Genomic DNA, 16,560 nt, shown 5'->3' with positions numbered 1-16,560 from the left:
TCCCTATCAGTATGTCTTTTTTGGAATATGGGATGGAAATCCATGCAAACATGGGGAGAACATACAAACTCCTTACGGATGGTTTTTTGCCCATGGCGGGATTTGAACACCAGGACTCCAGCGCTGCAGGGCTGCAGTGCTGGCCACTGAGCCACCGTGTGGCCCCCCAAATGTGGTTCAATTTTTGTGAGCATTGCACAGTCTGACCCTGGGGTGAATTTGCTTGTGATGTTAACTCCCGGATGTCTGTCGAGAATATTTTGCACTAGTGCATAATCTTTCTCACTGTAAAATGATGGACTTCAAATTGCTTTGAAATGGCCTTCTAATCCTTCCCAGATTGGCAAGTGCTTCTCTAAGATTATTGCTAATATCTTTCCTCCTTGGTATTCTGTTAACACATACATCTGCTTCTAACCTGCTTCTATCCTATCAATTAATCATAGACATTTAATAAGTAACACTTAGCTGCTACTTACCTTCTTAATTCCTGTGGAAACAGTAAGTTGCAGTACTAGAGATGAGCGGACAGTAAAATGTTCGAGGTTCGATATTCGTTTTGAGTAGCCCCTCAATATTCGACTACTCGAATTGAATATCGAACCCTATTATAGTCTATGGGGGGAAAATGCTCGTTTCAGGAGTAGGCAACTTTCGATCAAATTACACTTACCAAGTCCACGAGTGAGGGTTGGGCTGGATCCTCTGAGTAGTCTTCTCTGTGCAGCGTCCCCGCGGCATCTTCCGGCTCTGAATTCACTCTGCCAGGCATCGGGCCTGGGCAGAGCCGACTGTGCATGCCCGCACTACAAGCGGACATGCGCAGTCTGCTCTGCCCAGGCCCAATGCCTGGCAGAGTGAATGAAGAGCCGGAAGACGCCGCGGGGAAGCTGCACGGAGAAGACTTCTAAAGGTAGGAGAAGAACCAGCGTTGATTTGCCGACTGTATAGCACTCAGCCAATCAATGCTGGTTCTGCATCGAACTTTTACATTCGAACAGCGAGTGGTGCTCGATCGAGTACGAGTATTTCGAATACCGTAGTATTCGATCGAATACCTACTTGATCGAGTACTACGTAGCCACCGGGAGTCTGCTGTTTTATACAGCAGACATCTGGTGATAATGCCCACAATCAGTTCACGCACTGATCGTGGGCATTAACTCTTCTGACACCTTGGTCAAAGCTGACCAAGGTGCCATTTTACTGGTGCCATGTGGGCGAAGCCATTTTGCTGGGGTTCACCGGCACCTGGAGCAAGCTGATTGTTTTTTAACTGTAAAACAATATGAAATTAATATGGTATGTAAGAGGGTTTTCTCATGAGTATACTATATATATATACACCATAGTACTCTAGTTATTTTTTGTCAGTGAATATATTCCTTTCACATCCTTTATTAGTATGCATCTTGCAAAATTTGTTGCCTTTTTTTTGAGGATGTTCTTTTTCTTATTCCTTGAGATTGTAAAACTTGAAGGTCAGTTTTATATAACTGGACAGTGATCCATATAAGGTGTACCAACCTGCTCAGTTTGATTAACATTGCTACAGAAGATGTTAAATATTCAACACTTTCATGTAGAAATCTTCTATTTTAAGTGTGTTTACTTTTGAGCCTTACTGATCTTTCTGACGCCAAGGAGCGTGTTAAGTATTAATACATATCTGAGCAAGACCTTCCAAGGTGGATCAATTAAAATGTGTTATAGTATGTATCACATAGTGCAGGAAGGTACTAGAATTTCAGTTTAGATAACATTAGATTAATAAACCGCAGAATTTCCTAAAGTAATCTTCGCAGTTTTTGAATTACTGTAAATTATAACCTCCGGGTTTGCAGAAAATATGTCGTATATTTCCTTGTGCTTTTACTGCGGAAGCTGCCAGCATTATACAGGCACACTTTAGAATCTTTTCCCACTGCATTAGCAATGTCGTCCGAGATTCCCATTAAAAGGGTTACCTAGGCCTTATAAAAATGTACCAGTAATTTCATATGGCATAATTTAGTAAAAAATAACTCCTATCCATTCTCTAACCCCTTGCCATTCTAATGTTCTCTAAATGTCTATTTACATTGTTTAGAGCTGCAACGTGCCGCATCTATTTACCTTACTTACTGAGATTACTGCTGTATACGGTGGATTGGCTGGAATATTCACATATAGTAATATTTATGAAGACCCTCATAAGGCCATGAAGGAGATTAGAAGGTAAAAGTTATTTTTACACAATGATGCATATGCAGGTAATGGTCCATTTTTTCTTATAAAGTATTGAGAACCCTTTTAATAGTACTGGTCTACTAATATGGCCAGGAGGAATTTTTTTGAACCCATCAGTCTATATGGCTTGGTGAGATTGTGACCTTTACACCCGTATAGTTACAGACCCGGGTGTCACAGATTGTCACAGTAGGTCATAACAACCCGTGTCTCCAAAATTGTTATAGAATGCAAGCTGAGGGAACCATTGGGGCTGATGGGGCAATTGGCATGAGCCTCATGTTTTGTTTTGCTTTACTCTGGATCAACACTGTAGTGGACTATGGGGTCATAGGTTGGACTTGATGGACTGATGTCTTCGTCCAACCTCATCTACTACGTAACTATGTCACCATAAAAATATTCTTCAAAGCAATGCTTCTTAATGTGTATAGAGCGACAATAACATTATATAACAGTATATTAGATTTGTAGTTTGGTAATACTGCCTCTGTATCTAAACCACTCAGCTTGCTGACATATACCAGGCATTTTCTCATTACCTTTACACCTTGTCCAAGGTTGTCCAGTGAATTGATGTCCAGTCCTTCTTTACAGGCCTGCAAGCACGAGATCACTTTGCGACTTTCTATCTTTCCAGGGCGTAGAGTAAGTCTGGCAATGCTGCCTCGAAAGTACTGGGCAAATTTAGGCTTTGTGATTTCTCCTCCTGCCAGATAAAAGACAGCGTTACAAAGGGTTACATTTCTTTATTTATTTACAGTATAGAGTCTAACAACAAGTGGGGTTATACGGTTTTTACTATTGATGGCCTATCTTTATTAATGATAGGGTCTTCTGTAATGTTTACATACTGCAAACCGCGCTGCTCAATCGCCATACAAACTGTAGAGGGTATCAGTACTGCAGCGCTATCCCAATGAAGTCTATGGGGCAACGCTGAAAATTGTAGATCAACAATTGTAGCACCCTAACCTTAATATAAGGCAAACCATATTTTATATAGTACATTTTTTTATTTGTATAGATTTAACTTGTATAGATATAAGGTTGGACAGTCTAAACGTACATTCAGCGGTGCTATCTCCAAATGTCCAGCCTGAGATTTCAGCCAGATTTTTCAATGCCCTCAAATATTAAAACTTACTAATGATGTAATAACAGATGTAGCAAAGCTTAACTTGACATTTAAGTAAATGTACAACTTTAGCAAGTCATTGATAACCCAAAGAAAAGGCAAGTAAAAGTTTGTTGCAACTGCTCATTTACAAGACGTGTCCTCATTTGACTTTTCTCTTGGCTGAACATGTCAGATTTTGGTGTCACACGTTAAGCACCTTTTCTCAAAGCAACATGATCTCCTGATAAGTTAACACAAAGGAGTACGCTAACTATTGTTTTTGTGTCTATGTGTGGCCACCCTGTGGTGGTTGGGAGGAAGGTGTGAATTGCAGCCTTTCAAGGCTTTTGATAGCAATAACCATGGTATGATATTGTACTGTGAACCAGTTTCATTCAAGATTGCCTTAGTTACTGTAACCTAATTGTAGATATGTTATGTCTGGTCACACCTATAATGTGTTAAGTCTCAAGTTAAAGAGGACTTTTCATACTCTCATGCACATTTGGTTTTATATACTGCTAGAAAGCAGAGAGTGCAGTGAATTCAGCGCACTCTCGGCTTTCCTGTTATGTGCCCTGGGAGAAGAGACATTGGTGCGATTGCCAATAGCTCTTCAGTGTCAGAAGGGCATTCCTTCACTGGCAGAGACGGCACCCAACCATGATGCTGAGCTATGAAGAACGTCCCTCACCGCTTAGCGTCATCACTGGGTGGTAAGAAACACCCCTCACAGTATAGCATTAAACACAGTACTATCAGGAGGGGCATTTCCAGATAGACTGTCAGAAATGCCCTTCTGACAGTGAAGAGGTATCGGTAATTGTACCGATATCTCTTCCCCCGGGCACATAACAGGGGGACAGTACTGAATTCAGCTCACTGTCAGCTTTCTAGTGGTATATAAAACCACATGTGCCCAAGTTTGCTACATCTGTACAATCTGAGTAGACAGCATCTCCTAACAAAATTTGGTGTGTTCTCATTAACTCCTCATTTACTCATTTGCAGAGATGAACGAGTAATACTCGATCGAGTAGGTATTCGATCGAATATTACAGTATTCGAAATACTCGTACTCAATCGAGTACCACTCGGTATTCGAATGGAAAAGTTCGATGCAGAATCAGCATTGATTGGCCGAATGCTATACAGTCGGCCAATCAACGTTAGTTCTTCTCCTACCTTTAGAAGTCTTCTCCGTGCAGCTTCCCCGCGGAATCTTCCGGCTCTTCATTCACTCTGCCAGGCATCGGGCCTGGGCAGAGCCGACTGCGCATGTCCGCTTGTAGTGCGGGCATGCGCAGTTGGCTCTGCCCAGGCCCGATGCCTGGCAGAGTGAATGAAGAGCCGAAAGACGCCGCGGGGACACTGCAAAGAGAAGACTGCTTGCAGGATCCAGCCCGACCCTCACTCGTGGACTTGGTAAGTATAATTTGATGGAACGTTGCCTACCCCTGAAATGAGCATTTTCCCCCCCATAGACTATAATGGGGTTCGATATTCGATTAGAGTAGTCGAATATTGAGGGGCTACTCGAAACGAATATCGAACCTCGAACATTTTACTATTTGCTCATCTCTACTCATTTGTACTCATTTTGTGCCTTCCATGACTGATGCTTTGTACTTTTTATTGCTATAAATAATAAACTTGTATTAAGTAGATCATAATTTATATTAAGCAGAGATGACAGGAGATTTACTCTACAACCCCACATTAATGCAAACATCTGTCTGCCTTAAAATAATAGTTATGGGATGGCAGGAACTTTGTCATTATAAATGGTTGCTGTCATTATGACAAATATTGTAAAAAATAAGAAAATGTTAGTATCGATACTATTGTATACTGTAGTGTAGTATGTAGGATTTCTGTCTTAATCAGGGATTTTTGTGCATTTGGAATATACTTATTAGTTCTTTTAATACACAAATGAAAAACTCAGATTTTACTGAAGATTAACTAAATATATGCAGGTTCTTGTCAGTTTGAATATTGGAAATTTTATTAAGCAAAAACTATCAAATATTAAGATTTTATTAAGCAAGTCGCAGATGTGTGTGTTTTCCTTTCGGATGAGTAGAACATTCTTTAGATAAGTCTAGAGCAGCCAAAGTAACTCTCCATATACACAAGGTGGTATAAAATGCAATATATCATAAGAATATCTATAGAAGAGCAGAAGTGAGAGGGCAAGTCCTTGATTTTATTTCCTAGTAATCTTTATTAGCAGTCCAAAGGGGGAGAAAATCCCTTTATCAGCAGGTGTTTGACCAGATGTCATGCATACAATATCCAGCTGATTTATTCAGACAATGTCAAATCTAGTAGTAGTACATGATGTATAAAGACAGCTATGTGTATTGCTAACTGCTAACACTAGTCATAGCATTGTGCCAAAATATGGAATCATTATTATACCAATGCATGTTTTATTGGCACTTCCTTCCCCTTCACAGTTGCTGTTGGCATTCTGCTCAGCACAAGTTAGGAAATTTACACCGTGCAGGGCCGAGCATAGGAAGGTGATAGGGAAGTCCTATCACCAATTGGCATGTTACCCCCTACCATGTGGTATTCCTTTAAAAGAGGATCTATCACCAACTACAAAATAATAAATGCCATACATCATTCTATTCTTGCTGTGCCCCTGATCAACTGGTGTTTTTCTTTTTATAATCCGTCCACCCATTTAAGAGATACGGCCTCTGGAAGGTTATAGCCATGATTCTCCAAGTGGGCGGCCACCTAGTGTTATTCTCGGAGAAAAACCCACCTGGAGAATCAAAGCGAGGTTTCATATAATCTTCCAGGAGCTATATTTGTTGAATGGGGGGACAGAAAGCAAAACACCAAATTGTTCAGGGGGAAAAGCAAGAATGAAATGGTGAATGTTATTTAGCATCTACTTGTTGACTGATCCTCTTTAAAGAGGATCTTTCATGTCCTCGGGCACATGCGGTTTTATATACCGCTAGAAAGCCGAGAGTGTGCTGAATTCGGCTTTCCCGTTATGTTCCCCAGGTGAAGAGCTATCGGTGCCGTTACCGATAGCTCTTCAGTGTCAGACGGAAGTTTCCGACAGTCTAACTGGGAACGCCACTCCTGATCTTACCACCCCGCCATGATGCTATATATGGATGAGTACTGTTAGAAGGGGCATTCCTCACGGCTCAGAGTCATGACTGGGCAGTAAGGAGCACCCCCTCTGACAGTATAGCACTAAATACAGTACTGTCAGGAGGTGTGTTCTCAGTTAGACTGTCAGGAATGCCCTTCTGACAGTGAAGAGCTATCAGTAATAGCACCGATATCTCTTCCCTGGGACACATAACGGGAAAGCCGATGAATTCAGCGCACAGTTGGCTTTCTAGCAGTATATTAAACCGCATGTGCCCAAGGACTTGAAAGGTCCTTCTTAAAATTAGGCTATATACATCACTGACAATATAAATATAGAGTAATTTCTCTTTCTAGGAACAAGGGAATACAGGAGGCTTGTCCGTGAATTTCAAACATATGCAACGTTGCATATACATATGCATATGTTTAGTATTTTCTACTAATTTCAGTTTATTAGATTTGGAATATATTATTGTCACATATGAGTAAATTGGTCTTGGAGTTTTTGTTTCTCCTTGTGGAGACTGCTAGCTGTTAAAATCCTGGCAATGCTCCATGGGAAAAAAGGTATGCAGATTAGCTCTCTCCGAGATTGACAAAATCTGTTTCTTTGTGTACTTTTAAGTATGAAACAGAAGAATAAGGCAAAATCTTGGTTAACACCACATGTGCTTGCACACTGTTTTACCATAGTGTGTTAATGGACATGGTATTGACCCCACCATATGACAACATAGGAGAGGACTAAAGTTCTACCATATGAAGCAATAGGGATTAATGTGTCACCATACAGAATCTGAACCTACAGCTCTGCCATGTGTAACAGCCAATACTGTAAAAGTGTATTCTACAAATATACAGTACTGTGCAAAAATTTCAACAATACCAAGTATTGGGATTACCTAGCCATAGCCATTGCTAGTCTGCTGTTTTACACATCAGGGACCCGGTGTCCCTGTAATCAGTGACAGCTCCAACCATAGGTATTCGGCCTATCAGATGCCTTGGCCAGATGCGACCATGACATAAGAGGGGTTGTAGTATTTCAGTGCTATGCTAGAATAGAGCCATATCTATTGCAGGGCTCGATGAGTAACATAGCCAAGTTCCCATATACTGCAAAGCTGAGTAATTACTGTACCTTTCTTTATATAATAGGAATATTTCCAGTGATATAAATGTAAAAAAATGTATTATCACCATTCTCTTATAACCTGTACACAGTTGCATGATTCTCATTCAATGATTTATGCTATTGTAGTCTGCATTTTACCTGCTAACAGTGTATTGAATAGAGCAGCAGAATATCCTTTGTCTCCAGTACTTGGAAATGATGACAGGTCTTCCCTATTTATGCAGCCACCAAGACTTTCAAGGTGCATTAGTCTAGTTTCTCAAGGTCAGCTTTAGCAACAGAGCTAATTATTAAGCAAATTCCACCGCCATCTCCCTCCCCACTTTTCAACTTCATCAACGAGTATAAGGAATATAGTGTTTTTGCTTATCCTCTGGACGCTGTACATAACTTTATACAATATAGAGACGCGGCAGTTCTTTGCTAACCAGGAGACAGAACGGCCTAATTATCTGAGGATACATTTTAGCAATCTTTGCTCTCTACTTATTTAAGACATAAATAACCATTTAAAGTCAATGTTATAGTAGCCACCTAGGGATGGTAAGCAGAGATGAACAGCTGCTTGAAGGGTACATTTACTTTTAATACCCTGCAGATGGGTTATTTATTTATGTGTACTCTCAGACTACAAAAGCTCGATCAAGGCATCACTGCAATGTCATAAGTAATAGAAGAGGTTTAATAAACTGGTTATTGTTGCTTTATATTAGTACTACATAAGCAGTCTGAGAGAGTTTTGTACGATTAATATATTCATGAAACTAAGCACAGCTAGTGTCATAAAACCAAAGACAATCTTAAGAACAAATAAATCTAACTTAAAGGGGTTTTACCATAAACATATCCATATTGAAATCAGTAGAGATTTAGAAGATAAATATTTTTGCAAATATAAATTCTTAAACATTTTGCAGAGTTTTAAAGATTTTCATTAACCATGACATTAGTCATGACACTGTGTTGTGTTGATAGGCTGCCAATGGACTCATCATCGATCATGAATGCAAGAATTTTCTCTTGAAATCCAGTCATGTTTTCTTTATTGTATCTGGGATATCATGCCTGGGTTTCTGATAAGTGCCAGACTAATCCAAAGTTCCTGCATTCCTGGTGGAATCAATTGGCAACTGATGAACAAGACACAAGACTATCACCACTAAGATGTTAGAAAAAAACCGTTAACAATCAAATTTTTAATTATTTACATTTCTAACATTATTTCATTTAATTTAGCCTGAGTGATGGAAAGTTCGGGCTAGCAACGTGCTCCCTAGACTAGCAGTGTGCTTGATGTAATTTGCATAGCTATCTTGGGACTAGAACAGAAAAACTAGTTTAAAAAATTGAACTACATCTGTCCTCTAATAGATGCAGATATGTCCCATCTTAACGGTCTTCTTAATTGGACACGTCTAGATCTGCAGTTCTCAGCAGTCCCTCAATCATCTGCAGGCCTCAGCATTCCCCCAAGTCCACTGCTATTACACAAGAGGCTGAAAGGTACTGAGAAAGAAAACTGGAAGCTGTGGTGGAGCCCGGTAAGGAAATGTGAATATGATCAGTTTGCTATTTTCACTGCACCTTGTTGGGTACTCCAAATATTATATTCTGGGACCTGAGGAGACTCAATAGTATAATAATAGCAAACATTGTCCATATTTGCAAGACAAATCTTATGAGGTTCACCCATAACTAGTCACGAGATGGACGAATCAACTCGTACTTAGCTGGGTTCAACCAGAATATTCCAAATTGTTTAGTTTTTAATGAAACCAAACAATTTTGAATCCGTATACAATCAATTAAAATGGCCATCGCTGGTAAATTTTATACTCTAGGGTCTCTTCAGACCACAAAATATAATAGCTGGAAGCTGAAGAGAGGTGACAAATATAAAAAACCTTTATACTCACCTTCTGTTACTTCTTCTAGGTCTCCTCGTGATGTTCATTAAACCATGTCTTCCTCCTCCGAGAGGATGATGTCACAGAACAGTGCCAGAGTCAGTGTCTGGCGCTCTTCTCTGACGTCATGTGCCTGGAATTATTACAGAGTCCTGTGAAATGGTAACGGAAAATGAGTATAAAGGGTTTTTCTTTATTTTTGTCACCTCCTTTTGGACTCCAGTTATTATACTATGGAGCTCTGAGACCCAAGAATATAATAATGTCCCTTCTGGCTCTATCCAAACACGGTCAGACCGAATCAGGGGTTCGCTTAGTCAGAACACAGGGCGAGACGTATCTTCTGGGGTTTGCCCATCTTTAGCCGCCACCTTGTAGTGAGGAAATATGTTGTGATATTGTATTTAATTGGATTCAAGATTAATTGGAGTCCTTAACCAAACTGGAGATCAGTTGGGCGTGGACACATTTATGTCTATAGTTAACTTCTAACCAATATTTAAAGGGATATTCCCATGACGCTTGTTCACTAACCTGCAGGCTGTTGTGCTCTCTTCACTTCCTGCTTCTCTCGGCACATAGGTGGGTGGGGTTTCACTTGCACGGGATTGGTTGTAAATGAATTACCACAGTGTGAAACTGATGTAGCAGAGCTGGATTTGAGTCAGTTTGCATTACATACAGAGGTAACGGACTCCCTATCTCAGCCCTTATCAGCCAAATTCAATTAAACCGACTGATAAGAGCTCAGAAATCCCAGAGCTCTCACCTCCCCTATCTGTGTCATTTAAGTAGCGGAGCTTCTCAAACAGCTCAGAGCTGCTCCCAGCCCCTCCTCCCTTCCCCCCTGAGAGCAGGCAGCTACATCACTTGACAAATGAGCATGTAATCCCATGCGCCATAGAAACGGAGTGTAAACAATGAAGTGAATAAATTAAGATAGCAGCCAAACAAAGCAGTTTTGATAAAGCAGTACATTTAGGAAAAGTCTTAAATCCACATAAACTAGCAGTATAGATAGTATCCTTGTGATGGGACAACCCCTTTAACTACTCATTCTGGTGTAAGACCTAAAGACTACAAAGCGAATAACATTTAGATGTTTCTCTTTTTTTTCTATTTGAAAGTTTTTAGTGCAGTTCTTCCATCTCATTACCTAAAAGTAACAACACTGAAATAATATAAAATAAAACTTTTAATTAAATGTCCACCTTGTTTCTCAATGTAATGGGAAAAACTGGCCAGTTCCCTGGTAAGAAAATGCATGTATAATGTTCCTTTGCAACTTAATCCATCTTGTATGATTGTCTAAAACTGAATTGTGTAATTGTTAAAATGTCCTTGGTAGCTCGGCAGTTAAAAATAAAAACAATAGGACGATGGATGACTGCTCCGAACCTTCATTAGCCATGGCATCGGGAATGTGGGAATTAACTACTTGAAATAAGTCTTGTTGCTAATGCTCATGTTTGTGCATTCTGTTATCATAAGAGCTAGCACAGTTCTACAAAAAGTATGGCGACCTTAAACGCCTTTACGAACAAAAGCAGCGCTAGCTTGGCATTGTCAGGCATAATAGTTATGAAATGTTACTCTATGCAATGCTTTTACAGCTACATAACTGATTCTTTAAGGAGACTTGTTATAGTCAATAATGGAATATTCCCTTTCATATTTAGTCCTTGACTTTTATTGTGACCAAACAGCAGTTTAGATACAAGAAAACAATTACTTAACCACATTACCTTACAAGTGCTCTTACAGTGTAAAGCGGCATGACAACATGATCAATACACAGTGTGCATGAAAAATGTGGCTGATCCAATAAAAAAATTCTACATAAATCATCAATAAAAGTAAGACGCATAGAAATAAGTATAATAATCTGTGGAAATAGCTGACAGAAAATAGCATATAAGAGTCTTGAATTGTATCTGGAGTTTGTAGGTTGCCACTTAAAATGGAATGTGGAAAATCCTTCAAATATACTTTAAATGTAATTGCTGTGATTTAGTCAGGTTTCATGCCCTGTTCAGTAATACAAGGATTCCAGATGGAGATGGTAACCCTGTATTCTCCCTTCTGTCTTTCATCAAAATTATGGCTCATGTAACATTTTTTTTTTGCATATATCTGTAATACTGGACTATTCATGTATGGATGACTATACAAAATTTTATCTCCCCAACACGACTCATAGCAAAGATTAATCTTTTGTTATAGCCAGTAAGATGAGGATTATACTGAACAGTACTACATTTATACTCTATTTTCGACTCTACCCATTAGAAAGACTGTACCTTCATGTATGGTTGAAAGGGAGTCTTTCACCAGGGTGAAGCATATCAAACCAGCAGCACAGGTACATAGGTCAGACCCACCTGGTTGTAATGCTTTTTCTAAATGAAAAATTGTACCTTCATTGCAAAGATATTTATTTATTTATTTATGTTAAAATTTGCAAATTAGTGGTCTGGAGTAGAGATGAGCGAGTAGTATTCGATTGAGTAGGTATTTGATCGAATACTACGGTATTCAAAATACTCGTACTCGATCGAGTACCACTCACTATTCGAATGGAAAAGTTCGATGCAGAACCAGCATTGATTGGCCGAATGCTATACAGTCGGCCAATCAACGCTGGTTCTTCTCCTACCTTTAGAAGTCTTCTCCGTGCAGCTTCCCTGCTGCATCTTCCGGCTCTAAATTCACTCTGCCAGGCATCGGGCCTGGGCAGAGCCGACTGCGCATGCCCGCGCTACAAGAAAATGGCCGCTTTGACTGTATGGCCGCTTTGTAATATATATTATATTTGTTCCTCTTCCCCTACTGAACTTGTAACTGTCTCTAATAAATCATACTGAGATTAGAAAATATGAGTTCTGTGCTTGCATGCCTATGTATTGTAATACTATGATGTACTTTTCCTCTTACGCCTATCTGATGTTCCCTTTGAAGAGACATTCTGCACCTCCCCATTCCTCTTGACTATTGGTTGTTGTTATTAAAAGGAACAAAATTTTCAATAAATAGGAGAATTTTATAAAGTTCAAACATTAATAATAGTAATTATTATATTTGGCAATGTGATTGTGCTACTTCCAGAATATGAATCTGAACATAAGAGCAGGACAACAACTGAAATGATAAATCTGTCATCAGCTCCAGACTCCAGTACTTTATGTTAGTATACACCTGTATTTCATAGGCTAATAGCAATCTATACTTTATTGATGAGTTCTAAGAGTGAGCACAAGAAATATGTTCAGATCAAGCAGTAATAATTTGGCTGATGTTTATTTGGGAAGTGCTTGTAACATAATTCAGTAATACAATTATAAATGCATGCCACATAACCTCATGATAAAGTATTGTTTCCTAATACCAATGTCTTTATGGAATTAGCACCATAGATAACTATAATGCTATGAGTATGATCTTTTGGCTGGTAAAACTGGTACACACATAGGTAACTCTCTACCACTGTACCATTACCGCTCAAGTGGACTCGCTGATCTTGATAACTTGTCCTACTGTGGTGATATGTCATATGTATGCAGGTGACTATGGCAGTCAGTCATTGGCCTCAGTGATCTTGTGGAAATCATGCAAATGTCACTGATAAGCTGCAGTGGCGATGTGCGCATTTACAGCATGTCATCACGGAAGGTGCTGGAACAAGATATTAAAGGGGGAATTTAGAGTGTTGCACAAACTGGTTCACAAGGATATGGATTAGTCCTGGATCTTCCAAATTGCTCGATTTTTACTGAAACCAAACAACTTGACTTTTCTTAATGAGGCCTGTGATTGGGGGTGGCCAAGTCACCAGTCCTCAGCAGTGACATGGCCACCTCCAATCACAGGCCTCAGCAGTGATTTGGCCACCCTCATTTAGAGTCATCAGCAGTGACATGGCCACCCCCATTCATAGTCCTCAGCAGTGACATGGCCACCCCCAATCACAAGCCTCAGTGGTGACATGGCCACCCTCAATCACAGTCCTCAGTAGTGACATGGCCACCCCCAATCACAGACTTCAGCAGTGACATGGTCACCCCCAATAACAGACTTCAGCAGTGACATGGCCACCCCCAATCACAGGCCTCAGCAGTGACATGGCCACCCCCAATCACAAGCCTCAGTGGTGACATGGCTGCCCTCACTCACAGACCTCAGCACTGACATGGCCAACCCCAATCACAAGCCTCAGCAGTGACTTGGCCACCCTCAATCACAGGCCTCAGCAGTGACATGGCCACCCTCAATCACAAGCCTCAGCAGTGACATGGCCACCCCCAATCACAGGCCTCAGCAGTGACATGGCCACCCCCAATCACAAGCCTCAGCAGTGACATGGTCACCCCCAATCACAGGCCTCAGCGGTAACATGGCCACCCCCAATCACAGGCCTCAGCGGTAACATGGCCACCCCCAATCACAAGCCTCAGTGGTGACATGGCTGCCCTCATTCACAGACCTCAGCGGTGACATGGCCACCCCCAATCACAAGCCTCAACAGGATATTTTGAAAATTCATAAGCAACAAAACCCAGTCACTGGGTGGCCTCACATAAACACAAAGACAACAGACAGCATATTATTTTGTGACATTATATCACAAAAGGCTACTCATTTCAAGACACACATATCTGGAGATGTCCATCAAGAGAAAAAGGTAAGGAAGGACATATCTTTATAGACACAATTTTACACAATTTTGTAGGAGATGCACAGGTGACTTTGGTGCTAGAGGGGACTGCAAGGCTCCTCTGCGACATAAGAAGTTTTGGATACAGTATGGTAGATGATGGTGGGGTTGCTGATAGATTTTACATTGGGGCACAGGTGTTTTAAGTTTTGCCTCTGGTCATTATACTGTTTTTCTCTGGATACCTTCCATGAGAGCAATTCAGTATACAGTTTATAGAAATATACCAGTAGTTTTATAAACCAGTGTAATAATAAATATTGAGCAACGGTTAAATCTAGTTGTAAAAGGAAACAGCTTTGTCCTAAAATTCCTAATAAAGCTCTTCTTTCCTCTCTTCAATTTCATGGTGATAAAGCATGTTAGAAGTTGGTTTGGCATCATATAATCTCACCCTAAGGGGCCACTAAATCTGGTCATAATTTAGTACTTCCCTGTATAGCTGGCAGCGCAAACATTAGCAATGTGCTCTGCAGAACAATGTCACTTTAACATACACTAAGTATGACCTTCATCTAAAGCAGAGCTTTTACCAATAACTTTCTACTTTCAGCAAACAGTATACATTCTATCATTGGTGCAGGATTCTAGCTCTAAGTATATTGATACATGTGTACAAAATATACATTATATAGATCCTATAAAAACACTCTGCTATTATTGTCATTGAATATAACATACCATTCAATAAATGACATTTATTGGAAATCAAGTGCCATTGTGGTGTATGCCAGATGTGCGTACACTTTATAAGCATTCACATTCTATAATACACAATAATAATGATAATGAATCCATAAACAAAGGACTAGTACTGTGTTACTGTAATAATAATTTACCCATATAGGAGTAAACCATTGTTACTTTTGTTTTCATTGAATTTTACTTTTTTTAAAGTCAATGTAGTATATGCCGTTCGTGGCTAAATTTTGGCCCTTACACCAGGCTCATACTTGGATCCGCCACTTCATCCAAATCTAAGCCTCACTGAATTTACAATTTTTTCTGATGAAAGGCATAAAAGTTGCTATTGTATTCCTCTGGACCAAAAGATTCTACATCCAAGTCCTCTGATTCAAATCCCCGGCTTCTATATCCAAGTCCTCTGATTCACGTATTCATGTATTCTGGTAAGCGGCTTTATAAATTCTATGGATTCTAACTTTATAACATAATAAAAAAGTAAGCTCTTGAGAGACCCCTTAAGGCTGGGGCCCCATGGGCCGGAAACGCTACGATTTTACAGTACTTGCAAAGTAGATGGGATTCATGCAAATCCCATACCCACTTTGCAGAAAAAACTGTTGCGGTTTTGAAAATCGCAGCATGTCAATTATATCTACGGAAACGCCAGTGGCTCCCCCGTCAATATAATTGTAACAGAAATTCCCCGGAGGAAAACTCTTCTGTTTAAAGCGCTGTGGGAAGAACCGCAATGCGTTCACACCGCGGTTGTTCCCGCAGCGCTTTAGCGCAGCATTTCCGGCCTGTGGGGCCTTAGCCTAAGGCTGAGGCCCCACATTGTGGAAATGTAGCTTTCCTTGTTGCAGATTATGTTGTTTTTGAGCCAAAGCCAGGAGTGGATTGAGCAGAAGGTAGAAGTCTATGAACTTCTTATATATTTCCCTTTCCTTTTGTAGACATTCTTGGCTTTGGCTCAAAAAACCACAACAAAAACTGCAACAAAAAAAGCTGCGTTTCCACATTGTGGGGCCTCAGCCTCAGACTAAAGCCCCATGTTGCGGAAATGCAGCTTTTTTTGTTGCAGATTTTGTTGCTGTTTTTTTGAGCCAAAGCTAAGAGTGGATTGAGCAGAAGATAGAAATATAAGAGCTTCCTATATATTTCCCATTTCTCTTGCAGCCATTCTTGGCTTTGTCTAAAAAAAAACACAACAAAATCTACAACAAAAAAAAAAAAAGCTGCATTTCCACAATGTGGGACTTAAGAGTACTGTCCAATGTTTATTGTTCTGTAAATTCTACTGTGGGAGGAGTCCGGCCGATCCTCCATGGAATTGCAATCCCTGAACGGGAGGATGGGATAGTCATGGGCGCACTGAATCCTAAAACCTAAACATACTGTATGGCTAGGTGCCTACGAGCTGATAGTTGGGTTATGTGAACAATATAACTATTGTTACAAAAATCCCTTTTTTTTTTTTTTCCTTTTTTTTAAATGACCCATTTTTAGAATAAAATAACCTCTACATATTTGGTATCTCCTTGCTCCATAGGAACATTTAATTCATAAAGATTATGAACCACTGTGTTGTGTGCTCATAAGAGCATCACAAAAGCAGATTTTGTAAAGCTTTTGTGCATATTCAGAT

General features: G+C 40.0%; 1 protein-coding gene across 2 annotated transcripts in view; it reads right to left on the bottom strand.

Moving 5' to 3' along the window:
• The window catches only part of CLSTN2 (calsyntenin 2), a 722,481-nt gene that overhangs the window by 21,142 nt on the left and 684,779 nt on the right, over positions 1–16,560 (bottom strand). For both annotated transcript variants that reach the window (XM_075268865.1, XM_075268867.1), the window contains exon 10: positions 2,772–2,938. In XM_075268865.1, the coding sequence (XP_075124966.1) occupies positions 2,772–2,938 (167 nt within the window). The remainder of the gene's footprint in view (positions 1–2,771; positions 2,939–16,560) is intronic.

This window comes from Leptodactylus fuscus, chromosome 3 (assembly GCF_031893055.1).
Source record: "Leptodactylus fuscus isolate aLepFus1 chromosome 3, aLepFus1.hap2, whole genome shotgun sequence".
Taxonomy (NCBI): domain Eukaryota; kingdom Metazoa; phylum Chordata; class Amphibia; order Anura; family Leptodactylidae; genus Leptodactylus; species Leptodactylus fuscus.
Note: the sequence above shows the minus strand (reverse complement) of the source record. Positions and strands in the feature narration are given on the sequence as shown.